General features: G+C 41.4%; 1 protein-coding gene and 1 long non-coding RNA gene across 5 annotated transcripts in view; one reads left to right on the plus strand and one right to left on the minus strand.

Annotated features, from left to right (window-relative positions):
- Window positions 1-5905: 5905 nt before the first annotated feature.
- The window catches only part of BRD1 (bromodomain containing 1), a 55796-nt gene continuing 34227 nt past the window's right edge, over window positions 5906-27474 (plus strand). For 2 of the 4 annotated variants that reach the window (XM_048499664.1, XM_048499666.1), the window contains exons 1-6: window positions 5911-6399; window positions 13193-14570; window positions 23979-24135; window positions 24293-24424; window positions 25146-25274; window positions 25815-26127. In XM_048499664.1, coding sequence (XP_048355621.1) covers window positions 13207-14570; window positions 23979-24135; window positions 24293-24424; window positions 25146-25274; window positions 25815-26127 — 2095 coding nt within the window. In that variant the 5' untranslated portion in view covers window positions 5911-6399; window positions 13193-13206. Of the gene's footprint in view, window positions 6400-13192; window positions 14571-23978; window positions 24136-24292; window positions 24425-25145; window positions 25275-25814; window positions 26128-27474 lie in introns of all 4 variants that reach the window. The other 2 variants (XM_048499667.1, XM_048499665.1) reach the window with 2 other exon arrangements.
- On the minus strand, window positions 17907-26768 carry LOC125434378. The gene is made up of 3 exons (XR_007244773.1): window positions 26758-26768; window positions 18591-18598; window positions 17907-18017 (listed from the first exon to the last, which is right to left on the minus strand). It is a non-coding gene; the product is annotated as an uncharacterized LOC125434378 (long non-coding RNA).

Consider the following 27474-nt stretch of genomic DNA (forward strand, 5'->3'; position numbering starts at 1 on the left):
TCCAAAAGTAAAGTAAAAGTAGTGAGTGGACAGACACAATAGAAGCCTGGTGGCCTGCATCTCCACCTTTAAGTAAGGAGGGAAATGTGGGTTCAGGGTGCCTTACCCATATGGCGTTATAACCTGGCAAGCTATATCTGTTCAGACATCTGCTTTTACCTAACTATTAATGCTTCATGCCAATATAAATATTAGATGTGGCCCCTTTTGCAGTGCTAATTCTGAGAATGAAACTAGAGATAAAATAGGTTCAATAGTAGTTTCCTTCCAGAATTAATACTAATAGTTTTCTGTTTTTTTCTGTTTGTCTTTGAAATACAAAAATATAAAAAGTTTCATTGGTTTTTGCAGAGTTTAATACCAAATAATGCTTCAGTCCTGTGTAAACCTTTTTTATTCCTTTTGGCCATCAAGACACATTTGACTTATGGTGACCTTTGTGGGGTTTTCACAGCAAGAGACATTCAGAAGTGGCTTTCCATTGCCTGCCTCCTCATTATCACCCTGATATTCCTTTGAGGTCTCCCATCCCAATGCTTGGCTGGATCAACCTCACTTAGCTCCTGAGATCTGACAAGATCAGGCTAGCGTGGGATATCCAAGTAAGGGGTTGTGCACTCATACCTGAAAATAAATACCACTGAAAGTGCCAGTTTTTTGGGGGTGAACTTGAACAGGATCAGACATATGTAGACCTGCATGCAGACGAGTGTTGCACTGACTTATGCATGTGCTCCTTAGTACTATTTATTGTGTAGAGAAGAAAGCTAGCATTGTCCTGGAATTTAATGTAAGTGGTCTAGTCCAGTGTTGCTACCTAAAACTTTGTTGATTAGAGATGTTGTATGGGGTTTACCAATGCCCTGTCAATCCTTCGTTATAGCAATTTTCTGTATATAATTTTGTATAGCAATGGAGAATCCTACCTGGTCATTCCATTCAATAATTATGCATGCTTATCTTCCAGAAAGAGACAGTCATATGTTAGCTAAATATACACATGACTCCACCAGACTGGGCTCAACCATGCAATTACCAGATTACTGTTTTGATTCACTCTCAAGCATGGGCCTGCTCAGCACCTATAAAGGTTTTGCAGGAAGTTGCACAGTATCTTTAGTTCAAATCTTTCCTTGCTCCAGTACTTTTCACATCTTACACAACAGGATTCTTCTTCACTTGGCTGCTGGGCTTGTGTGACTTTGTGCTTACACGACAGTAAAACACTTCAGTTCTGCTAATTGTCTCTCTGGAATGTTGGAGCACTGTGTGTGGTATAATTTTGTCTGCCTCAAACCTTAAAAGACCTGTTGCACGTAGACATTGATTAATTATGCCCAAGTAATGTCTGAAAATTGGGTGTAAATTCTGGAAGCATCCTTAATGAGTTTTGTGTAAATCAGGGAGATAAATTTGTGCAGAGAAAACTGGTTGAGATTACTCATGGAGTAAATTTTGTTTGCTTACTCATTTTGCTTTTAACTCCTCGGCTGATGGTGTATATCTAGACCAACCTGTCATCTTAACTAAATATATTATGAAATGATTCCACTGATGACCAGTACTGTGTGATTAGGCTTAAGATGTATGATGTCTTACCTTCCAGTATTTATATAACAAGGACTTTCTCTTGATAGCAAGTCTTGCTAAATGGAGGGGAGATGTAAATACAGTAGGGTTACTCTTAAAAATCCAGTATATCACAGCATAGCCACATGGTTACACAATTTGCCATGCAATCTGATCCTCAGCCTATTTACTTGGAAGCAAGTACAGCTTAGTGCAGATTACTGTTAATAAGTATGCATAGACTTGGAGGTTTAATTACTAGGATGGGAGACCCTGGTAGACTGGCAACTTCCACAGTGTCCAATACATGCACTAAAAATGAAAATAAGATTCTTCAGAATTTACAGAACCAGAATTCTGGAGACAAGTCATTCAGACTGTAACAAGAAGGCAAAATCCTTTCCAGGCTTGCCTAATGGATTCATCTCATGTGCATTAGTGTCCAGTGAGGAGACTACCTGAATGAAGAACATGCAGCTTACTAGGTGAGCCAGTAGATGGTGATGAAAACTCCATGCTATGATAAAGTCTGTTTTTGCAATAAGATGAGATTCTATTTCAGTTGTTCAGCTTTTACAATCTATTTCAGTGTGTAATTCCAGAACTAACTAAAAATGGCATTTTTGTTGTGCAACAGTGATCAACTGATGAAGGAAATGCCAAATTTATTTCCAGGCTAAATTTTTCCAACATTACAGCACTAGAACTTGAAATTTTGCAAAGAGTTTGATTTGGTTTATACATAACTCAAGGCAAAGTGATTCAGAATCGTTCAGCTGTGCAAAGAGGAAGCAGGTTTCACCAAACTAATAAAATATTTGGGATAAAATAAATAACAGCAAAAACATATCAAGTATTGATAAGGGTACCTGAATAAAATGTACAAAACATGAACTGAAGACATACCAGTGAAGAGCCACAGAACGTACATTTCTCTGAGCTACAGGAAAATAATTGTTTATACTATACAGTGAGCGTGGCATAATTTAAGAGTCTCTGTTGAGCTGGACAAACATTTTGGCAGTACCAGGTGTGTACTTAGAGACATATATACTTGGAGACATTATTTTTTTAAATAAAAAGTCCACCCCAAATTCTGTCAACCACAAGCTTACCATTACAACAGTGTATACTGTGAGCTGCTTATTAAAGTGCTTTTTCATAAGGACATTATATAAATTCAGCCCACAAGTCTTTTCTCACAGTGGATGGACTTAGTCATTACATGGAAAATGAAGTAGGACCAACTTCTAGAAATACAGAGCTATTGAAATGTGCTTCCATAAATGGGGTTTCTAATTAATGATCTGTGGGGTGTTGATGTGTGTATCTGCAAAGGAAGCAGAATGGTTGACAAACATTTTTTCAGCTGTATAGCATCTCTTGTGTTTCTGATGCCTTCCTGTCTGCAGGCATATATCCGCCTGCCAAAGTGGCCTGTGACACACAAAAGTTCATATTGAAATAAATGTAGTTAGGCTTTAAGATGCCACTATATTTTTGTTTTATTATTAGGTAGAAAACCAGGACATGAAGAGAGGCAAGAGCCAAAGAGCAACAGTGACTAATGAGTGAGCCATCCACTGGATTTAAAATCTCTGTGAAAGTTGGTTTTGTATTGTTTATTAATTGTGTTTTGCTTGCTTAAATTATTTAGCTTGTGAGCTGGTTTGCACCCCAGTGAGGGAGGATATCACAGTATTAAATTACTGAAATATATATGCTGGATGAACTTGGGCTAGTCACAGGAATCTCTCAGCCCTGCCTACCTCATAAGATGTCTGTTGTGGAGAGAGGAAGGGAAGCAGTTTGAAAGCCTCTTTGAGACTCCTTGCAGGAGAGAAAGATTGGAGTATAAATTCAAACTCTTCTTCTTCTTCTGCAGTACTGCAACATACTACTCTGAGCCATGGGGTCCCTTTATATAAGTGTATTTCCTCTTAATTCAGAGTTAAATGTTGATATTTACATTAATCAGATGAAAAGGGTATTTAGTGCATATGGTCTTTACTATACGTATATACCTTTTTGCTAAAGGATTTGAGATATCCTTTTTCTTCCTATTTACAAATTTTCATCCTTCCACAAATAGGCCCAAAGCAACTGAACTAATTCCTTTACCAAACACATCCTTCCCCCCTCCCCTTTCACAACTGCCCCTGCACAGCTGAATGCCAGCCAGCAAAACTTGTTCCATGAGGAGCTCAGGAACAGGGCCAGCTGGGCTCGCCCTGCCCACAAATTCCATGTGGAGCTTAGGAGTAGCCTGGGCCTGTTCGATGCTGGCCTCAGATTGCTGGGGTCCAACTTTAAACTGCAGGCTATGAGACTGGTTTAAGGCTGAACCCAAGCCTCACTGATGCCAGGATCAAACTCAACAGCTAGGCTGACTGGCTCTAGCTTTATACTGTTGGCTCTACCCCACAAGCTCTACCTCCGTTCAGATGAAAATTGGCAGTGGGAGCAGGAGCCAACAGTATAAAGCTGGAGCCAGTCAGTCCATCTGGCCTCAAGGAAGCTTCGGTCCAGTTTTAAACTGCAGGCTTGAAGTCTGCAGTTTAAAGTGGGACCTGGGCAGTGGTGGGATTCAAATAATTTAACAACTGGTTTTGGTGGTGGGATTCAAATAATTTAACAACTGGTTGTATAAAAGCACCATTTTAACAACCAGTTCTGCTAAAGTGGTGCAAATCTGGTGAATCCCACTGCTGAACCTAGGCCTTCATCAAATGGGCCTGCACTACTCCCAACCCTATGTGGAGTTTAGGGGTGGAGTGAGGCCAGCTGCTTGGCATTCAGCTGTGCCCCTGCCTGAACATTGGGTGGAGCACAGTCGTGAGGGTGTGTGTGTGTGGCCCTGCAGTGTATCCCCATGTGATCTTAGGAAGTGGCCCTTGGGATTGTAGCCCTCCCCATGCCCCCTGGCTGTATGCAGCCTGAAATGGTACATTTCATTATACTACCTTCTCAAGCATGTATAAACTAAGTCAGATTTTTATTTTTACTGAACTTGGGGTAGCATCTATATAAAACCAGAGCCACATAAAGGCAGCATAGAATTCCTTTGTGTCTCGCTGAAGTTCTTGCATCCACATGGAAATGTCAACTCTGGGCTGGGAATTCCTAGAGATTTTGGAGAAGAAGCTGTGGAGGGCACATTTTGGCAGCACTGCCAACCTCTGAGTGGGGCCTAGAGATCTCCAGACTACAGAGATTAGTGTCCCTGGAGGCTGCTTTGGAGGGCGGACAATGGTATTATATACCCTGATGAGGTCCCTCACCACCCCAAATCCTCCCTGCCCAGACTTCACCTCCAAATCTCCAGGAACTTCTCAACTCAGAGTTGGCAAACCTAATGTGATCCCAAAGCACATTCTCTGAAGCTTCCCGTTTTGCAGTTAAGAGCAGTTATAATTTTGGAAGAACTCCTCCAAACACTTTTGGACACAACAAATTGGGCCTGAGGGCTCTTGGGGAAAGTGACTCACTTCAGCAGCCTGTATAAAATACCCCCCCCCCCTTTAAATGAAGTAGTAACCCTGCTAAAGATCACCACTGCCTCAAGTTAGATCTGAATAAATGTATTGCACAGGTACAATCCCAAAATTTTGCACAAGGACCTGGGAAGCCCAGGTTCAAACCCTCATGCACACTATGGAAGTCTGGGCCATTCACACACTTTTAGCTCTGACCTTGGCAGGATTTGGATAGTAGATCACCAAGGAATACTAGGGTCATGATGCAGAAATAGGCACTGGCAAACCATCTCTAAAGTATCTTGCTTTGAAAGCTCCACCAGGGGTCGCCTATGACTTGAGAGTAAAAACAAAAGATCTAACAAAAAAACCGGGGTACGATTGACCATCATCACAAATGAAAAAGGGAGTGGGGGACAGAGCCTGATGTATGAATCCACCGCAGCTTCGTGTTTACACGGAGGTGCTACTGAAGAGATTAAACGCATCTAGCGGGACGCACCAAACCATCCCTGAACGTCGCTTGCCTTGAAAACTCTTTGAGGTAGCCACAGCTCAGCTGCGAGTTGCAGGCACCTTTCCACCTCCACCATCAGGACCCGATTGCAATTCAGTTTTAAAAATCAGCAGCCGGAGTGCCCAGTTTCCACATTTAACCCGTTTCACGGAAGTGGTTTAAACAGCACACTCGTTTCTCGGAGACAGGCGAATCCATAACTGCCCTCTCCCTTTTCCCGAACTTGCCAGCCGCTAACCCGACGCAAACGACGAGACGAGATGTTAGTTCTAGTGATTGGCCAAGAAGGCTGATGACGCCAGAGAAGAGAGGGGAGGAGGCCTTCACATTGCCCCGCCCCCTCAGCGCGCGGATTCCTGGTTCGGCGTCGGCGTCGTCCGCGGGGTTGGGAGGCGCCTGGCGCCCTCGCGTCCTGCCCCTCCCCCTCGCCTCCTGCGCGCTCCCTCCCCTCCCCCGCCGGCGCGAGCGCTGTGGTGAAGCCGCCGCATTGTTTGTTCCGAGGGGGGGAGGAAAGGCAAGATCCTCTCTGCCGCGGGAACTCCCGCGCCCAACCCGCAGCCGGACTGCGGCCCTTCACGGCGCGCTCCGCCTCCTGCCCCGAATGCGTCGCTGCTGCCGGAGCCAGCAACTGCCGCCGCCGCCGGGAACCCACGGGTGGCCGCGACAGTGCGGGGCCCTTCTCTTTCCCTCATTCCCCTTCTTCCATCCCCGTTCCGCCCGGCGCTAGCAGCGCAAGGAGCGAGCGCCGCCGCCATTAGCCCGGCCCCAGCCGCCCCAGCCGGTGGTGTCTTCGAGTGAGAAGAGGGTCTGTCAGCCGCTTCCTGGCGGCTCCCTCAGGTGAGCGCAGAAGGAGGCGTAAGGGGGCTGGCGGACGGGCTGGCGGGGTCTCGACTCGGCCCTCGGCGGTGGCGTTGAGGCGGCTGCTGTGTTGGGCGGGCGCCATGTTTGCGGCCCGAGTATTGTCCCCGTGGGAGTGGGAGAAAGGGAGGAGGAAGAGAAGAGAGAGGGGCGCTTGTCTGCGAAAAAGGCTGTGGAGCGTTCTGGGCCTTGGCTGGATAGAACCATTGGGCGCGAGGGGAGGGTGGGAAGGAAGGGAGCGCTGTGGGCCCGGGCAGGCACCATTGGTGCGGAGGCGGAGGGTGGGAGGGGAGAGGGGGCGTGTTCTGGAGCGATCGAGCGACTGTGTTTATGTCACGGGGAGGCGGGGACCAGGCAGTGGGAACCGGATGGGGGGAGGGGGGTTGGACCGTTCTGTTAAGGAGGGGGTACCCTTGGGTGCCAGTGAGGCTTCACGTGCTCTGTTTCTTCGCGTTTAATGACCATCTCATTTGGTATGTGAGTTTTGTCAACTGACTTCTTGGATTAATTGGTTTTGGGGAAAGGTTAGCTGACGTCAGGGAGGATTGGGTTTGTTCCGGGAAGTTCACTTTCGCTTTTTACTATTGCTCTGGTTCCCTTTTGGAAAAAAGGTTGTGAATCTGTGCACGGATGCTTGGGAATTGCCCCATTGGTCGGTTGTTGGACTCGACTGTACAGATGTATGCGGTCGTGTTCAGCACGTGTTCTTTGGGTGTTCCTTGATCTTATTTTTGTAGCATTGATAAAGGGAAGAGTGCTATTTGCATAATGTAAAAAATGATGCCAACGCTGACAAATTGTGACTCACTTGTTTTGTTATACCTGTGGGCAGTGCTTCTGTAAGAATGACAGTATCCTTTTTTTAAATGGCTCCTTAAGTCAGTAGTTACTTATGTTTTGTAGAAGAATGCCTTTGTAACATTTGGCTAGACTAGTATCAGTAAGCCTTTCTGTTGTCTGAATCCATTGATGTGTTTTGTTGTGCAGTGATTCTTATGGGTGCCTGTGTTTGCAGCAGCAGTAAGGATGATTAGAAATGGTCCACTTTTGGGAAGAATAATGTTAATGCATACTCTTCTATTAGTTTCTTATCGTTTGTTAGACAAATATACATAGTGAAGTTATAACTTTATTTTCAGATAGTGATTATTTAAGGCAGGCACGTAGTAGTGTGTAAACATTTTTGAATATGGTTGTGGTGGGTTTTCTGGGCTTTGTGGCCATGGTCTGGTGGATCTTGTTCTTAATGATTTGCCTGCATCTGTGGCTGGCATCTTCAGAGGTGTATTAGTTGCAGGTGAAACGTTAGGAACAAGATCCACCAGACCACAGCCACACAGCCTGGAAAACCCATCACAACCAGTTGAATCTGGCCGTGAAAACCTTCGACAGTACGTTTTTGAATATCTTCACTCACTTGATTATAAAAAATAATACTGTAACATTCAGAGATAAGATAAAACTTTAATTCCGACTTGGTAATTTTTCAGGATTAGATTTGGTTTGAGTCATTGCCGAAATCAGATGGAAAATGCTGTTTAAAAACCAACAATGCAGTTATTTCATCTGGTAGTATTAAATATTTATTTACCTTGTTATTTATATTTTGCTTTTCTCATGGGGACTCAAAGTGCAATAGATAGAAGGAGCCAACAGAGTTAACAGAATAGTCAATGCAATAGAATTAGGAGTGCAGCAGTCAGGAACCAACCAGAAATCTGAAAGATGGAACTGAATCATAGCTTAAATATTAACCATTTTGCACTGTATAGCCTTATTACCTGTGCAAAAAAGCCCTTTTAAATAATTCAAGTTTTGCATAATTTGTAGAAAGCCAGGAGAATGGAAGCTTTCCTGATCTCCTTGGGTTGGTCATTCTATAAGGGGGTGGCGCAGTGGAAAAAGCACATATGTGGGCCGTTGTTCATTTTGCCCATTTTAAGGTTGGCACCTGAAGAAGGTAATAATCAGGTGAGTAAGGCTGTTGTAACAGAGTATAGGGAGAGACATGGTCCTGCAAGTAAGATGGACTGAAGTCATTAGGGGTTTTGTATGTGATAGTCAATACCTTAAATAGCACTGGGTAACAAATGGGTGGCCAGTGGAGTGTCTGTAGAATGGGAGTAATGTACATATGCTCTCTCTCTAGCTTCCAATATTAGTTGAGTCATGGCATTCTGGAGCAACTGGGGTTTCCAAATTTATTTTGAGGAGCAATAAATGTATAGTTTCGGGGAAGGGCGGTATAGAAATTTAATTAAATAAATAAATAAATAAAATATACTAGTAAAGTATAAAGTATATGCATATACTAGAAACAATACACTAGTATAGTTTCTGTAGTGCTGCGGTGTGGATCCAGGTGGTCAGATAATCCGTATCAAGGCAAAGGGCCATCCCATAGGCTAGAGTTGGAAGATATGTTTTTTGCAGCTGCATTAACTTGTTTTTCAATAATAAAGTCAGATACAGTACAACCTCATAGAAATCTAAACAAATAAATATTATGATTTGTCTGGGTTTAAATATTTCTGATTTGTATTTCTGATTTGAATAATTCTATTAAGTATTCCTAATTTGAATACTTCAATATTTTGGCTATATTTACACATTTGAAAAATTAGCTTTTCAGAATTAAGAATAAGACTAGTTTTTTAAAAATTGGGTTAGATGCAACTATGGTGTTTTTGCTATATTTATTTATTTGGTGAGGATAGGTTGACAGAGGCACTGTCATTCCATTCCTCTTCTCACTGACACCTTGTGCCAGGTGGCACTTACTCCACACTGGACCCATAATCCTTGACATAGCTTTTTCAAGGACCATAACAGACCCATCCTCCATCTCTTCCCCTGGGATGAGCTAGTCAGATTTAATGCTTTATTTACCACTGCCAATTTAAAAACCGTGTTTTTCTCCTGAAATTACTTACACTATCGGAAGGAGAAAATACTTATTCAACGTAGAACTCAACATCTGTTTATAAAAAGAACTGGTATTAAGCATTGTTGTCCCATGTATTAAAAAGTTTTTCCTAACGTGGATGTATGTTGGGTGTTAATTGCTTTTACTGTTTTCCAGTTTCATAACTATCCTGTTCTTTTTCCATTAACAGCTGCAGTTGGTACAAGAGAAATTCACTGAGGCTGATGATTGCTGTCCAGCAGTCTGTTCTTATTTTGTCACTTAAAAAGCAGCTGTTTTGTGTTACAATTTCTTCTATTGCATGTTTTGTCTCTGGGCAGTTTTCTAATTCTCCCAAATTAGTTTCTAATTTGTTCTCTTGTGCTGTAGTTGTTATAAGAGTTTGAATATGAAAAATTATTCTAACAATCTGAGCTTCGCAAAAAGAATCACTAATATACCCATCAAGTTAATGGGTGAATTCAAATGTATTTGAAAGCCAGTGTGGTAGAGTGGTTCTAGTTCTGTACCAGGATCTTGAAGACTTAGGCTTGAATACACCACTCTACCATGGACTCTTGCTTGGTCACCATGGGCTAGTCATACACTCATATACAACTAAGCACCTTTACAGTTGAGCCATAATCTTGAGATGACAGGCAGGGAGCATTATTAAGATCCCTGGTGCCCTGTAACAATACTTAAAGTATGTCCTTCTTCAGTGAACTGAAAGGGGTGTCACTCTGAATATAATAATTTTAACTACTTCATATACTGAGAGTATGATTTTTCCCAGCATTGGCACAACAGAGGTTCTGGGACAGATATAGGATACAATTTAGTTTTTTCCCCTCTTCTCTTTCCCATCTATGTGCACAGGTTTCACAAGATCATATTTCTTCATTGTAGGATTGAACAGGGAGATGGAAGGCGTGCTCTAAATTCTTACAACTTTTAACACTCAGTGAACTGAGTACTTTTATGCTTGGAAAGGAGAGGAGGGCAACAAGATCTGTGTCATGACTTAGTGGTGGCAGGAGAATTCCTTTAGGCATACAGCAGGATGGTAAAGAATTATGCCCATTATAAGTAAAGAATGGATGTTTTTCAGCCTATGATTTCTATATGTACTTGCACAAAAAAGCGGTATGTATAGAACTGGTGGGTGGGTTGGTTTTCTAAATTAAAACACGGAGTGAATTCATGTGATCATCCACTGCTCACAGTCTTGTGTATTTTATTAAGCTGAATAGTTGACACTTCTCAAACTCCCCCCCCCCCAAAAAAAATGGGTGACATTTAGAAATGTTTGAGACATGAAACTAAGGCCATACATTAAACATAATAATAATATTCTAGTTCTTAGGGTACAGGTTATTTCTTAGTAATGTTTAATTTTTATATGTTGAACATGATGAATGTTTCTTTTGTAATTTCGGGCCACACTTTTCTTCCTGATACGGACTTAAAGCTGGTCACAGAAACTCAATTAAAATAAACAATTTAAACAAAGTGGACAAAACTGAAATCTGAAAAAACAAAATATGCACAAAACTGGAATCTGTTTATTTTTTTAATCGACTTGGTTGAATCACTCAGTAGCCACAGAGTACAAGCCACAGGCCAACAAAATCCTGGCCCATGTCAAAAGCCTTACACCTTTGGCTATATCGTGATATTACACCTGTAAAAAGACTGTTTTACTTCTAATCCATACAGTAGAGCTTGTGAAGTCCTGTGCCAGTAGGTAGTATTCCTCAAAAGAGGTATACTTGTGTTAAGATTTCCAACAGTTTTTGTTGTATGTGATACAAAATGGATGTATCTCTGAAATGTGAGTTGTAATTTAAACTAGTGTGCAAATTTGTCATCTACATATCTGGGATTGAATCTGTAGATTATTCTTAATTTGTCTATGTTAATAACAGCAGTGTATTTTAAAGTTTTTTCTGATATAGAGAGAACAGAACCTAGCTTATTTTTTTTCTGCTTTGTAACATTAAGGAGAGTAAAACTTGTTATCAGGATGTTTTCAGTTCAGTGAATTCTTCATGGAAAGAAGTGTCTGATGTATTCTTGCTGGTGGAGGATGAGAAAGAATCTCCAAGGGTGATATTAATGGCTAGTGTACTGTCTCATAGTTCCCTAATAAATGTCAATATGTGTGACTCTTAATTCCCACAGAAAGTGTTACTTGCTGCTATTCTGCTCACTTCCATAATTTCAAAGTGTAAAAGAAATCTCTGATATATTATCAAACAAAATTATGTGAAATATAAACATAATTTTCATGGGTGGGATGCAGAGTATATTTTTTGATTCTCGTCCTGAAAAGTTGTGTTTGAAAATTAAAGCACCCTGCTTTTAGAAAGCAAAATTGGTAGTGCATATTTTCTTTTTTTCCCCTACAAGTGGAAGTGCTTTTTACTTGCTACTATTTTTATAGTGATGTTTCTTGTGCAGTACAGTATATCTGCCCTGGTTGTGCTGTAGAGCACAGCACCTTTGAATGGTAATTGCTTGTCAGAACGTGTTTCAAAACATATGTAGTAAAAACAGTGGGTGTGAAACCAATTAGAAAATGGTATGCTTGAGGAGTCATTCATTATCATAGGAACACATACACAATTCTGTCATACTGTTGTGCAAAATACTGATTCACATGTTGTCAGGTTAAATACATCATTATAAGTACACCATTAAATATTTTTCTGGTTAAACAGCTGAAGTTTAACCCCTTCCCCAATAGATATAACTTGCCTCAGTCATGTCCTGTAAATAAAAAGTGAGAGTGGCTGCTTATCCTATGATTCAGATTTCTTCTTTTTCTTAAATATACTGGGAGAAAGAAAGTTTAACTTTAGTGCTTTCTGGTTCAAGACATAGGATACCTGTTTTTCAATGTCATTCACTAATGAATATCTTTTTAGATGCTGTTTAACTTTAGGAAATGTGGGTTATTTATGTAATATGTAGTGAGTGAATAAGTATAGAAAAGACTTTAGCCATAAGAAATGGTGATGATGAATAAATATACTATACTTTAAAATTTAAACATAAATTGTAAAGTAATTCAGAAAAAATATATTACTTGGAACTCTATCATGTGGGGGAGTGTTAACAGTGGAAGTGGCATGTGGCCTTGCTGGTGGACTTACCCTCCCCGGAGCACTTAACAGTGGTGGAAGGGTGATTCCACCAGCATGTGGCTGTCGCTGCCCACCCCCACCCCCCAAACTCTGAAATGTGGTTCCAGTGCTGCTGCCGGCATAGTGGAGGCAGGCCAGGGGCGTGGCTGAGGAGGAGCTCACTGTAGCTGGCTCCCTGGAGGTCATTCGCAGTGTTTCACTGGTGGCTGGGAAGAGTGGCGTAAGTCTGTTGAACCCCATAAAGGCTTCTCCATGGCAGGGAGGATTTTCCCATATTTTCAGCTTCCCCATGCCACTCAGAAGCCTCCTTGAGGGTGGCAGCTGGGCATCCGGCTCTTGGATGGGGCTGCCTGTGACTGAATAATGTGGATCTTGACACAGTGGTCTTTTCCCAGGGAGCATCAGTGGCAGTGGTATTATTGCTACATTCTTTTGGTTTCCAAACTTTTTTCCTTAATGTCAAAGCTCATATTTCTGCTATAAAGTATGGACTTTCTGTATTTTTAAAATGATTTTTTTTAATTACAAAGGTATGTAGAGTTTCTTTGTATGATCTTAATGAAATATTGTTTGGTTTAAAAAAATTTTTTGAATTGAAGGTAGCAAAATTAAATGGGGGAGGGGAAGGTTGAAATTAGAACTTTAAACTAAGTTTTAAAATATTTTAAAAATCAGGTTAAAAGAGAACCTCCTCTTATAATTGTGTTTTTAATTTCAGATAATCAGTACCAAATGAGGAGGAAAGGAAGATGCCATCGAGTATCTTCAGCAAGGCATTCTTCTACTCCCTGCAGTATTAAACACTCTCCTACTAGAGAAACCTTAACTTATGCCCAAGCTCAAAGAATGGTAGAAATAGAAATTGAAGGTCGATTACACAGAATCAGTATATTTGAACCCTTGGAAGTTATATTAGAAGATGATCTTACAGCTCAAGAGTTGAGCGAATGTAACAGCAACAAAGAAAATAGTGAGCGACCACCAATATTTTTGAGAACCAAGCGGCATAGAAACAACAAAATTAAAAAGAAATATGAAGCTCTCCCAAGTGCACATGGCATTCCATCTACAGCAAGTGTTCTTCCAGAACCCAAAGTGCATATTGTTGAGTACAGCCCACCTTCTGCTCCTCGAAGGCCTCCCGCATACTATAAATTCATTGAGAAGTCTTCAGAAGAACTTGATAATGAAGTAGAATATGATATGGATGAAGAAGATTATGCATGGTTAGAAATAATTAACGAGAAGCGAAAAGGTGATGGAGTCTCTGTTGTGTCACAAAATATGTTTGAATTTCTTATGGACCGCTTTGAAAAAGAGTCTTACTGTGAGACTCAAAAACAGGGTGAACATCAGTCTTTAATTGATGAAGATGCGGTTTGTTGTATTTGCATGGATGGAGAGTGTCAGAATAGTAATGTAATCCTTTTTTGTGATATGTGTAACTTAGCAGTGCATCAGGAGTGTTACGGGGTGCCATATATACCTGAAGGCCAGTGGCTCTGCAGACAGTGTTTGCAGTCCCGCTCACGGCCTGTAGATTGTGTACTGTGCCCAAACAAAGGAGGTGCCTTTAAAAAGACTGATGATGATCGGTGGGGACATGTTGTATGTGCTCTTTGGATTCCAGAAGTTGGATTTGCCAATACAGTTTTTATTGAGCCAATAGATGGAGTCAGGAACATTCCCCCTGCACGATGGAAATTAACATGCTACCTCTGCAAACAGAAAGGTGTTGGTGCCTGTATTCAGTGCCACAAAGCAAACTGCTACACAGCATTCCATGTTACGTGTGCTCAAAAAGCTGGTTTATATATGAAAATGGAACCAGTGAAAGAACTGACAGGTAGTGGCACAACTTTCTCTGTTAAAAAAACGGCATATTGTGATGTACATACACCACCAGGTTCTATTCGGCGACCTCTGAACATTTATGGAGAAGCTGAACAGAAAAATGGTCTCTACAGGAAAGAGGGCTTAGCCAAAACAAGATCTGCATCAAAAATCAAGAAAAAGGCAAAGAAATCAAAGAAAGCAGCAGCTGAACCCTGTACAGTTATGCCTGCAGTGTCTGCTCCATGTATCCCTCCTCAAAGGTAAGAAAATTATAAAAGATAAATGCATTAGCCATGATATTATTGATATTTCCTAGGGAATAATACTTTGGATATTTATGGGAACTTTACAAGAAAGCAGATGTTGGGTAGCCTACTCTATGTATCATGTTAAAAATATTTTCTGAATATTGCATGCTAAACCTCTCTGAAGATAAAAGGAGTAGCTTTCACAATCTCTGTTGTTGGTCCTATACACTGGTTAAACTCCACCTTATTAGTATCTCCAGTCAGTAGATCCTTGTTTTCAAATGCTTGGGTGTTACTGTCTTCAGCTTATAAAGGCAGGAGTTACTTGAATGACTAATAGATGCCATATGTTCTTTTTACTTCAGATCTATTTATACTGATGGGGTATTAAAATTGCATCCATAAATGTATACTTCCTTTTACTTAGGTTAAACACAAATGTCTTTCACATATTTAAACTTTTCCCCTCATAACATTACTTTAAAATAATTTAATTAGTCAGTAACATTTCTTCTCTTAGATGATTATTTTAAATGGAAGTTGGTTTTCTAAAATGTAGTTATGTACACATTTAATTTTAGATTTTTGAGGGTTAACTGTCAAGCTGTTATTGGCACAGTATTCATTACATTTGGCCAAAAGACGGGTTAAACCCACCTTAGTTCTTGACAATAGAACCACATCATCTGCATATAGAAGAATGGATAGTGGAACATTTCTCACTGTTGGATAGTGGGCATTAACTCTGTTTAGAGCAGGGGCAAGATAGTTAAGAAATAGGTTGAACAAAACTGGAACCAGGACACACCCTTTTAAAACTCTAATTACTGATATTTCAGGGGTCAATTGGCCTGATGGAGGACATTTCACTTGGCAGGTGGTATTGGTATGCAAAGCCTTTATGAGCACGAGGAGTCTAGATTCAATACCCAGAGCTTTTAACTTCTGCCACAGCAGCTCTCTAAGCACCGAGTCAAAGATTCCCTTGAGGTCAAGGAAGGCCACATATAAATTGGCCTTTCCTCTCGTCACATATTTGGAAATTATTGTATTAAGGACCAGACAGTGATCTAGAGTGGAATGTCTCTTCTTGAATCCAATTTGCTCAGATCCCAGAATTTTTTCCTCATCAATCCAGGAGGTAAGTTTACCCAATAGATAATTGGCATGAAGCTTCACAGTGATTGATAGGAGGCTAATGGGTCTATAATCAGCTGGGAGAGCCTGATCTCCTTTTTTAAAGTTAGGGGCAATGATAGCGTTGGTCCAGTCAGCAGGTACAAAGCCAGTATTGTTTATGGCTAATATGGCTAACAACAGAGACCACCAATCTATGAAGGTTTTATGCAACTCGAGAAGTATGGTGTCAGGTCCTGGTGATTTATGTGGCTTTAGTTGCTTAATGAGAGATCTAATTTCGGCTGACAATACCGGCTGCCAAGTAGGGGCATTACAAAGTACAATGCCAGGGGTCGTTGAGGGTCTACCCTGATTGGCCGCAGATCTTGAAAATAAACGAACCAAATTTTGGGGTCAATGACAGCCATTGGAATTGTAGAGGTTTGCATGCCACCAGCCTCAATGGACCAAAAGCCTCTGAGATCATTCTTTAAGACTGTTTGAAAAAGGATTTCCCAGTTGGAGATGCTAGCTTTCTGCCTGTTTTCGTGTAGGATACGAACTAACCGTTTGTTTTTTTAGATTGAAGTAAGTGGACAGTAGGTATGTCAGCCCTTCAGTTTTATAACAGGAAAAATGTGTCTCATTTGTTGCTTAAAATGTTTACATTGTTCCGTAAATATTTTATCAGGTTGTATGACCCTGTATGCAATGATCTACTTGGATATGTCACCAGAGCATTAGCTATCAACTGGGATAGTTCTTGGAACCGAGTTGTGAAATTAACTAAGGGAGATAGAGCTAATAGTTCCATTCTGAGGTCTGGCAATACAGGCCTGTACAGCAATATATGGGCTTTGTTTTTGGTCATTCCATACCATTTTAGAAGTAGGTGGTGATGGGGCTATGGAAGATTTAAGGTGTCATTGTCAAAATCTTTCAAACTGTCAAAATAGATCATGGACGGTGACACCATTGAATTTTTCAAATACCTAGGAATAAATTTCTCCTATAAGACCTCTTGGGCAAGACATAGGGACATTGTTGTGAAGAGCTACAAATCCTCCTCAGCTGCTGTAATAATTTTTTGTTTATTCCAGAGGAGGTCAGCATATACCTTTGGCCCAAAGATATTTAACGCAAAGGTGCCCCAACAGCTTTTATATGGGGTTCCCCCATGGATCTGTGCTGGGAACCCATCTTTAGAATGAATTAAATCTAGTTTTATGTACAAAATGTTTGTGGAGTCCCTCACTGCGTTACCTATGCAGCCCTATGTTTGGAAGCAGGCATCATTTTTTTAATGCTAGAGCCTGGCTACTCATTCTTAAATTCTGACTCCAACTCTGTTTTTCTGTCAATTTGAATACCATATATACCGGCGTATAAGACGGCCCCCCCACTTTTCCAGTCAGTTAAAATATTCAAGTTAAAATACTTACATATCGAGTTAAAATGTTCAAGACAAAGTTACCCAGAGGTGGAGGGAGGACTCCAGCCGGTTCTGCCATGTCTTTTGCGCCCTGCCTCGCCCTCAGGAGACCAGCAGGCTGATCTTTGTGCAGGAAGGAAGCGAGAACTTGGGCGCCCTACCTGGGAAACAGCTCCTGAGCTCCACTCCACTTGCAGAGGTGCTGGCGGGGTGAAAAGCGGGCATGTCCCCGGGGGACAAAAAGTTGGGCTGCCCCTGCGTGTGGTTCTGCTGGAAGGATGTGCAAGAAACCCACTTTGGAGGGGGATGTAAGTTGAGCCTGGGGGGGGGGGGGAGGGGCAGCTGACCAGGCAGAAGGGAAAGTGAAACCAGGAGCCCCTCTCCCACATTGGCTCCACAGCTCTATCCTTGGGGAGCAAGAAAGTTTGTCAAGTGCGTGTGGAAAGTGGGGGGGGGGGGGAGCCTCCTGCGCCTTTAAAGAGCTGGTGCGTTGGTTCCTGGTTTTACAGAAATAAGGAAAGGGCTCTTTAGGCACTGGAGTCTCCTTCCGTCCAGTAGCAATGCCTCCATCGGCTCGGGAGTAGCCAGCCCCACGGACACTGACAGGGCTGACTCTAAAGGTAAAGCATGCACCAGGATCATGGCAGGTGGCGGCGACAGGCTGCAGTTGCACAGGCAGGGAGGCAGGCAGGCGGCTGGCCAAGCCAGAGTAGGGCAAATTTTGTGTTCAGGAGTGAGAAACTGAACCCAGCGCATGGGGCAGCAGCAGCAGAGCTGCAGCTCCAGATCCTGGACGCTCAGTACAACCCGCTCAGTACCCGGTGTATAAGACGACTCCAGACTTTACAGATGATTTCCCAGGGTTCAAAAGTCGTCTTGTACGCCGGTATATACGGTAGTTTTATCTACTTTGCTTTATCAGAACTTCACGCCTCTGATTGGTGGGCGCTCATTGACAAAAAGCTGGCTTCTCTGAGGCTTTCCTGGGATTTTCTCCATATGCTAGCACCTAAGGAATTGTTTTGTACAATCAAGGATCACCTATTTGATCAAGAATATCAGTACCAACTAGCTGGGCAAGAAATTCATGTTCTCCCCTTTAATTTGGCATTGTCCTTAAGAAAGCCCAAATTGCAAGTTATTTAAATACAAACAGAGATGGGCTTTTACAAGGGCTAGAAGTAACATATTTCCTTCTGCCCTGCTTTAGGGCGATTCCAGAATATTGTTAACCAGGAACAGTTCTGTTCATGCTGTACCACTGTCATGGAATCATTGGCACACATTTTGTTCAGCTGACCTAAGTATGCTAGCTTTAGACCGGCTTTTTGCTGCCTAATGCCCACCTCTGTGAGGGACTGTTCTGTAAAAATCTGAATAATCAGGATAGTATGATAGCAGAGATGGTGGCCAAGTACTTGATGAAAGTTTTGGAGACACAAGTTTCCTTTTTAAATTTTTGGTTCTTTATTGTTTTGCACACGTGGTGCTGCACTGTTCTTTCCCTTCGAACCTTGTTTTAACGTGATGCCTAATAAAGGTTTCTAATTCTACAAATTTAATTGTCATGTAAATTAGAAAATGCCCTTTGGATGCAGTATGTTTTGTCATCAGATGTGTATTTTTAATGATGTCTTTCAAATTTAGACACCATTAAAAACACACATTGAGTATTCATTCTGATACTTTCTTTGTAGACTGTCCTATGTGCCAAAACTGCTCATTATTCCCCAAGGTTGGAGACAGGAATTTCTTTCTGGAAAGAGCTCTGAATATGGAACTGCTCTAGTCTGATATGTTCTCACAGATGATGTACCTTCAACCTGTGTTTGCTGCTACTGACAGTACTCAGACTGAGTGATCACAAATAGCAAGACTTACCCCCTCCCCAACACACACATACACACACACACACACAATCTATTTTAGAATACATGGTGAGCAGGTCTGAAGAATGTGCTAATTGGCTTCTAAACATAACTGTCAGATTGTGGTCCAATTATTTATTGTTTCCTGCTTCAGAACCTTATCCATGAATAAGAGTTTCAGAGTGGGTTAATTAGTTGGTTTACTTGAACTTATCACAATTTCAGTATGAGACTAATGTATCCCATTCTTTAAGAGCAGTTTTTGTGGGCATAAAGTACTGTGGTAAGATTGGATAGTGAGAAAACCTGGTGTTTGCTCAAAAAACTTTCTGCAGACCTTGAAATTGCATTTACTATGTTAATCTCTTTCCACCGGATTGGCAATGAAGGTGCTTGATTTTATTCCAAGAGTGCAATCATGTCTCTTGCTTGTTGATTTCAGTTGGCTTGTACTACAATAGGTGTCACTTGAACACTGTTGTTCATTGTTCATCACTTCAACACTGTAAGAAGTCAAGCATGAATACTTTTGTTTTACTCAGCTATAATTCCCCCACCCCCTTCCAATATTTAGCTATCTTGCCCTGAACCATATCCCAACATCTGCAGTGGAATTATTTTATTTTGATGATTATACCAGGATGGAAGCAAAATCAAACACAGCTGCTTAGCAGCATAATACTGTTGCATCAGACTTATATATAGTCAATTTTCTGGCCTCCTATGTTAGATGAGAATTATATCTAGGTGAACAGATTGGAAGAGAGTCTGGTTTTTTCTTACAGAAAGTCAGGTATGAGGCAGGTAAGCTAATAACACTTGTAAACTTGTTCCCAAAGCGGCACTGTGTAACTTTAATAGCAAAATATGCACACCATTTATGAGATAAAGTATGCAATGGATATATTGCTACAATAAGTGTGTGTATATATATTAAGTGCTACCCAGTAAGTTCTGTTGTATGATGACCCTATGAATTATTGCACTCTGAAATGTCCTATTATTAACAACCTTTTTCAGGGCCATGGCTTCCTTGATTTAAGTTCATCAATTTCTTCTTTTCCTGTTGCCTTTATTTTTTTCTGGCATTATTTTTCTTTCCAGTGACTCTTGGCTTCTCATAATGTGACTGAAGTATGATAGCCTCAGTTTAGTCATGTTATCTTCTAGGGCAGGGGTAGGGAACCTTTTACGCTCAAAGAGCCATTTGGACCCATTTTCCACGGAAAAGAAAACACATAGAGCCGCAAATACTTTTTGACATTTAAAATGAAGATAACACTGTGTATTTTGGTTATTTACCTTTACTCTTTGTATATAAAACAATTATAGTGTGTTGCTTATGAAATCCACGAAGTGCTACAGAGAAAAATATTTTTTATTTATGTAAAGAACACATTTTTAACATTTTGAACTTTTAAAAGAAAATAACTAAAAATTAACAAAAAAAACACGCAACCCCCTCCCCTCCCAAACGGTGGACGGACACCCCCACAAACACGGATCCCAGCCAAGAAGGCTGCCTTGCGCCAGCCCTGTCCCCTGGGTGCTCTGGGGGTGTTTGGCCTGCTCGACTGGCAGCAGCGGCTTCTGCAGCCCTCCTCCCCTCCATGGCAGAGCTGAGAGTTCCCCAGCTCTGCCATGGCGGGAAAAATGCTGCAGAAGCTGCCGCTGCCCATCGAGCGGGCCAAACGCCCGCCAGAGCAGCCCGGGACAGGGCAGGGAGACCAGCACTCAGGCCACCCCCTCCCTCCCAAACGGCGGGTGAACACACCCCCCCCACGCACGATCGCAGCCATGAAGGCTGCCTTGCACCTGCCCTGCCCCCGGCTGCTCTGGGGGGCGTTTGGCCTACTCGACGGCAGCGGCGGCTTCTGCAGCCCGCCTTCCCTCCATGGCAGAGCTGAGAGTTCCCCATCTCTGCCATGGTAGGCTGCAGAAGCCGCCGCTGCCCCTCGAGGCCGGGCCAAACGCCCCAGAGCAACCGTGACAGGGCAGGGAGACCGGGTCAGGCCACCCCTCCCTCCCTCCCAGGTCGCGCGAATGATGCAGCCATGAAGGCTGCCTTGCACCTGCCCCGGCTGCTCTGGGGCGTTTGGCCCTTTCGGACGGGCGGCGGCGGCTTCTGCAGCCTCTTTCCCACCATGGCATGGAGGGAAGGTGGGCTGCAGAAGCCGCCGCCGCCGTCGAGCAGGCCAAACGCCCTCCAGAGCAGCCGGGGACAGGGCAGGGAGACCGGCGCCCAGGCCACCCCTTCCCTTTCTCCCAAACGACGGACGGACACCCGGCGGCCGCCGCTTTTTTCTCCCCCTCTTTGCAAAGGGGGGGGGGATTCCCCACTCTCCCCAGGAAGGGGCCGGGAGCCGCACCACAAGCTCGAAAGAGCCATTTGCGGCTCGCCAGCCACGGGTTCCCGACCCCTGTTCTAGGGAGATTTCAGTTTTGATTTGATCTAGAACCCACTGATTTGTCTTATTGGCAGTCCTCTAATACCACATTTCAAGTAAATCAACCTTCTTTCTGCCAGCTTGCCTTTATTAACCAATTTTCAAATCCATATGCAGTAATGGGAATGCCCTGGCATGATTTGTCTTGAGCATTAGTTGCCAGCAACACATCCTTACAGTTAAGTTCTGTTCTAGCTCCTCCATGGCTTCCTATTTCAGTTTCCTGATTTCTTGGTAGCAGTCTCTTGATTGATAATGGAACCAAGAAATAGCAAATCTTTTCACTGTTTCAGTTTCTCCATAATCAGCCTGGATTTCCAGTAATCATTACTTTTGTCATCTTGATGTTCAGCTATAATTCCATTTTGGCACTTTCTCCTGTAATTTTCATCAGTAGGGTTTCAAGTTTCCCCCACTTTCAACCAGTGCCAGTATCATCTGCCTGTCTCAAATTGTTAAATGTTCTTCCCCACAGTTTTAACTACATCTTCATCTTAGTCTAATCTACTTTTCTTATGATATGCTCTGCATATAGATGGAACAGATGCTTGTCTGACACTTGCCAGTTGGATACTATTCTGTTTCTCCATATACTATCCTAACAGTAGCCTCTTGTCCAGAGTACAGGTTGCACACCAGAACAAGCAGATGCTGTGGCACAACCCTTTCCTTTAAAACCATCAATAGTCTGGACCATTGTCATGATCCACACAGTCTAAACCTCTGTGGAATCTGTGAAAGACACTGTGATTTTTTCCCCCTTGAAATTCTCTAGATCTCTCATTCCCCTTCATTTTCTGAACCCCGCTTGAAATCAGGCATTGCTTGTTCCGTATATGGTAACAGTTTTTGCTGTAAGATTTTGAGTGTCACTTTGCGTGTGAAAATAATGTGATAGTTTGACAGTTGCTGCAGTCTTTGAATCATTATGTCTCTTTTTTGAATTGGAATGTAAAATTGGCCATTTTCAGTCTATGGGCCATTATTTTGTTTACCATGTTTGTTGGCATATTCTTGCTAAGACTTTGATGGACATCATGTCTGTGGCTCAAAATAGCTATTGATATCCCTGGTGATTTGTTTCTTCCAATTGCTTTAAGTGTGGCTTTCACTTCACTTTTGAAAACTTGGAAGTCTTCTTCAAAAGATTATTTGAAGGAAGCAGTCATCCTTTCATCTCTTCTGTATTGCTCCCACCTTTTCTTTATTTCATCCTGTTCAGTCAGTGTATATCTGTATTGATCTTTGAGCATCCTGAATTGTCCTTTAAATTTCCTTTTGATTTCTTGGAACTTGTGGAACGGACCTCTTGTTCTTCCTTTTCTTGTGTTCTCTTCTTTTCCTTTACACTGATTATTTTAATAGTTCTGGCCCGTTCCGCACACGCAAAATAATGCGTTTTCAAACCACTTTCACAACTGTTTGCAAGTGGATATTGCCATTCTGCCCAGCTTCAAAGAGCGCTGAAAGCAGTTTGAAAGTGCATTATTTTGCATGTGCGGAATGAGCCTTTGTTTGTTGCTATGTTTAAGTTGCTGGAATGCTGCGTGTAGATTTCTGGTTTTACTTCTGCCACCTTTTACTTTTTCCTTTCATCTATCCCAGGGGTCTGCAACCTGCGGCTCCGGAGCCACATGCGGCTCTTTCAGCCTTATACTGCGGCTCCACACGGCCTGGAGGTTGGAGGGTAGCATGGGTGTGTCCCTCCAGCCCTCCAGAGCAGTGCTGGAAGGAAAGGTGAGTGGATGGGCCGAACCGGAGGCCCGGCTCAGTAGATCTTTGGGGCCATGGAAAATGGGTCCAAATGGCTCTTTTGGTGGTAAAGGTTGCCTACCCCTGATCTATCCTGAGACATTTTAAGAGTTTCTTCAGTTATCCATCGAGGCTTTTCTTTTCTTTTGGCTACAGAAATAGTCCTTTTGTATTCTTCCTTGATAATTTCTCTGGTTTTTAACTAATAGTTCTTCCTGTTCACATTCACTTAATCTTAGTAATGCATATCTGTTCTTTACATAGTCTTAAAACACATCAGGAATGTTGCTTTTGGATATATTTTATTAGATAGTTTGTTTGGGAACCAAAGACTCTCTTATGCTAAGCAATAATTTTCATCCACTGGAGAAAAAATTTCCTCTGTCAGAGGGCATCTTATCTAGGAGAAGGGGCCTTTCTAGTCCTGTTGAACCATTCCTAGTGATTACCAGGTAACTGAAATCTGATTTCTCTTTGCATTTTGTGTGGTATGTAGCATGGATCAAAAGAACCTTGGAACGAGTTCTGTATACCTAAATCTATTATTTCTTAGACAGTTCCACCCCCTCCCTAAACAAAGTTTCTAAAACTCAGAGAAATAAAAAAAAACAGTTTGATATGGCATGAGAATCTGCCACTGAAAAGAAAAAAAAATTTAAGACCTGTGGGAACTGTGAAGTTCAAAGTAGACTATATCAGTCACAGTACAAAATCTCTCATAGAACAAGAAATCTTTTTGATTGTCAACCTACAATTAAATATTATTACGAATTCTTATAATTTTGTTTTCTCCATGTTTTAGATTAAATAAAATTATGAATCAGGTTGCCATTCAGCGGAAGAAGCAATTTGTTGAAAGGGTGCACAGTTACTGGTTATTAAAAAGGCTGTCTAGAAATGGTGTTCCTTTATTAAGAAGACTACAATCCAGTTTGCAGTCACAAAGAAACACGCAACAGGTGTGTATGTTCTAAAGCATAGTTAAGCCACTGGGAATGAAATATTCATAACATAATTTTGAATAAGTGCATGGACAAATTTGATTAATTGATTTTTGAGGTAGAATAGTGTGCAATATTACAGCACTTACGCTATATTTTTCTTTCCATTTTGAAGAGGGAAGATGATGAAGAAACACAAGCTTTAAAGGAGAAGTTGAAGTACTGGCAGAGGCTACGCCATGATCTTGAGAGAGCACGATTGTTGATAGAACTTATACGAAAACGAGAAAAATTAAAAAGAGAGCAGGTATATCAATAGGATTTTGAAGCCTTTGCTAGGTGAATAGTCAGAGGAGAAATAGAGAGCAGTTTGTTAATTTCAATGTCCAATCTTTTTCTTAACCTTCCTGTTCCATCAAATCTGGGAAAACAGAATATGGAAACAGTTCCATGATAAATAAGTTGTGGTGATAGGAGAAATCATATGCTGACTAAAATTATAAAGGGCCACTGTAGTTCTTTTAGGTACAATTCAGAGACTAGTAGAGAGTTTCAGCATTGTTTGCATGGGACAAAGAGCATTTTTTTCTTTGGCAGAGATCTCTCTCTCCTCCTTTAACCATGGTTAATTACACATTACATTGCCACCAGTTTGGAACCAGATTACTCAATTATAGTTCATAATATAGCAGGAATGGACTTGAAACAAGTTAAGAGAGTCCTGATATTAATATGTCCACTAGTTTGATTTAAATAACATTTGTACTTACCATCCAAACTTTAGCTGAATTTAAAATCCTTTATAATATGAGTCAATTATTCAAAGATCTGCATCATGATCATTGTCCCTTTATAATTAAACTGTGTTAAATGTTATTGACTTGGCTATTGAAGTGGGAATTATTTCTGCTTAAAATTGTTTTTGGGATCCAGTTTTAAGGCTATCATGTTAATCCTTGCTTTTTTAATAATCAGGTACACATGTTGTCGTTTGTGTCTGTTGACTGTTTTCCCCTTCCATTGTGTAGATCAAAGTGGAACAGGTTGCCATGGAGCTTCAGTTAACTCCTTTTGCTGTACTGCTGCGGTCAGTATTGGATCAACTTCAGGAAAAAGATTCTGCTCGCATTTTTGCCCAACCAGTCAATCTTAAAGAGGTGAACTACTACTTTTCCTGTTACTGATAGTATAGTTCACTAGCACTGTGTGGTATATTTTCAGTTTCTGAGAAACTGACTTGGACTTGATTACAAAATTATGGGCAAAGGTCTGGGTGAAGTGGAATCACCTCTTCCCATCTGCTCACCCCTGTGCATCACCTAAAGAAACTGATTTTGATATGTAGAGATCTCAGTGGGAAATATTTCCAAATTGTTTTGGAGGTTATATCGTTAGTGTTTTTTGGTCAGTGTTCAGGAAACCTTAAAGGAGAAGGGAGGGAGAAAGAGAAATTTAGAAAACAAAGGTCCAGGTTGACATCAAATTATACATTTGCTTTGCATGCAAGTCATTAATACACAGGTTTATTTTTCCTGATGAGAAAGCAAGCAACTGTTTCTTTCCATTAATGGTTCAAATTCATTGTGTGTGTTTTTGTTAGACTTGATTTCTGATTTATAAGACAGAATCTCTGATTTGTAGTGTGTTAAGTCATAAAGAGGAATTTTCATATCCTTCTTTTCAAACCTGTGCTTTAGGTTCCAGATTATTTAGATCATATTAAAAATCCCATGGATTTCTCTACCATGAGAAAACGGTTAGATGCCCAAGGGTATAAAAATCTCACCGAGTTTGAAGAGGACTTCAACCTAATTATTGATAATTGTATGAAATACAATGCAAAGGACACAATATTCTATAGAGCTGCTGTGCGGTTAAGAGATCAAGGAGGTGTTGTTCTGAGGCAATCTAGACGAGATGCTGAGGCGATTGGTTATAATAATGAAACTGGAATGCACTTACCTGAACGGCCTAAACTTGAATCTCCTCCACCTTTCTCCTGGGAAGACGGTAAGGATGCTAAATAAGTGCTTGGAATATAATGAGTGGGTTCCCAAGTTTGTTCTTACTCAAAAGTCTTGTGTATGTCATCAAATGAATATGCTTTCCTCTGTATAGTAGCACCCATCCATGCTGCTTCATAGCTTGTGTTCGTAATTGCTGTGAGATTAAAAGCAACTTGTGAGGTAGTTCAAAAATGCTGTAGCTGTGGGAATTTAAGGCTCTTCATATAGTAAGGTATGGGCTGTGTAAAGCCTCTCCGTAGTTCTACCTTGTAGTCACTTCTATTCCTTTTGTAGTAGAAAGAGAACAAAACTTTCCAGAAGTGAGAAAGATGATAGATGACAGTGTTGACAGATCACTTCCATTATTTTTTTAAAAGGTTGATTGTCCTCTGTATTTGTTTTGCTTTTCATTGTTTATGAAGAATTTTTATGTTTTAAAATCAGTGTATGGTCCACCACTTTTCATTATTTGTGTTTATTGTGGGAAGTTTTTGTTCTCAGTTTCCCATTTGCATTATAATGTACTTCATTTTTTAAAAAAGATCTGATTATGACCTATTGTGGCATAGTCATTAAGATTGTCGGAGTGATATCTGAGAATCCCAGGTTCAAATCCCCACTCTAACTTGGAAACTCACTGGGTGACCTTGGACCAATCACACAATCTCAGCCCAACTTACCTTGTTGAAGTTTACTCCACAGAGAAGTGGCTAACACACATTAAAAGGGTAAAAGGTAATTGTTTGTTAGGAACTTCATTTAGTATAGGAAAGCAGAAAAGATAGCATCCTGCAACCTTGCTAGCTAGGAAGAATCTCTCCAACTACCGTATATGCTCGTGTATAAGTCGACCTGCATATAAGTCAAGGCACCTAATTTTTCCACAAAAAACTGGGAAAACTTATTGACTTGCGTATAAGTCGAGGGTGGGAAATGCAGCAGCTACTGGTAAATTTCAAAAATAAAATAGATACCAATAAAATTACATTAATTGGGGCATCAGTAGGTTAAATGTTTTTGAATATTTATTTCAAATAAAAACAGTAAACTAGCTCTGCAAGTTGAAAAGTGGGTCAACAAGAACAATATGGTCTCAACAATAACTGTTTATGTTAGCAGTACCAACATTTTAGAGTATCTTTAGGAGACCCTCCTGATGATAACACCCAGGTTTGGCGAAGTTTGGTTCAGGGGGTCCAAAGTTATGGACCCTCAAAAGGGTAGCCCCATCTACTATTAGCTTCCATTGGAAACAATGAGGGATGGGAGTACCCACTTTAGGGATCCATAACTTTGGACCCCCTGAACCAAACATCACCAAACCTGGCTGGTATCAGCAAGAGATTATCCT

Source organism: Sphaerodactylus townsendi, linkage group LG06, assembly GCF_021028975.2.
Source record: "Sphaerodactylus townsendi isolate TG3544 linkage group LG06, MPM_Stown_v2.3, whole genome shotgun sequence".
NCBI classification, from domain to species: domain Eukaryota; kingdom Metazoa; phylum Chordata; class Lepidosauria; order Squamata; family Sphaerodactylidae; genus Sphaerodactylus; species Sphaerodactylus townsendi.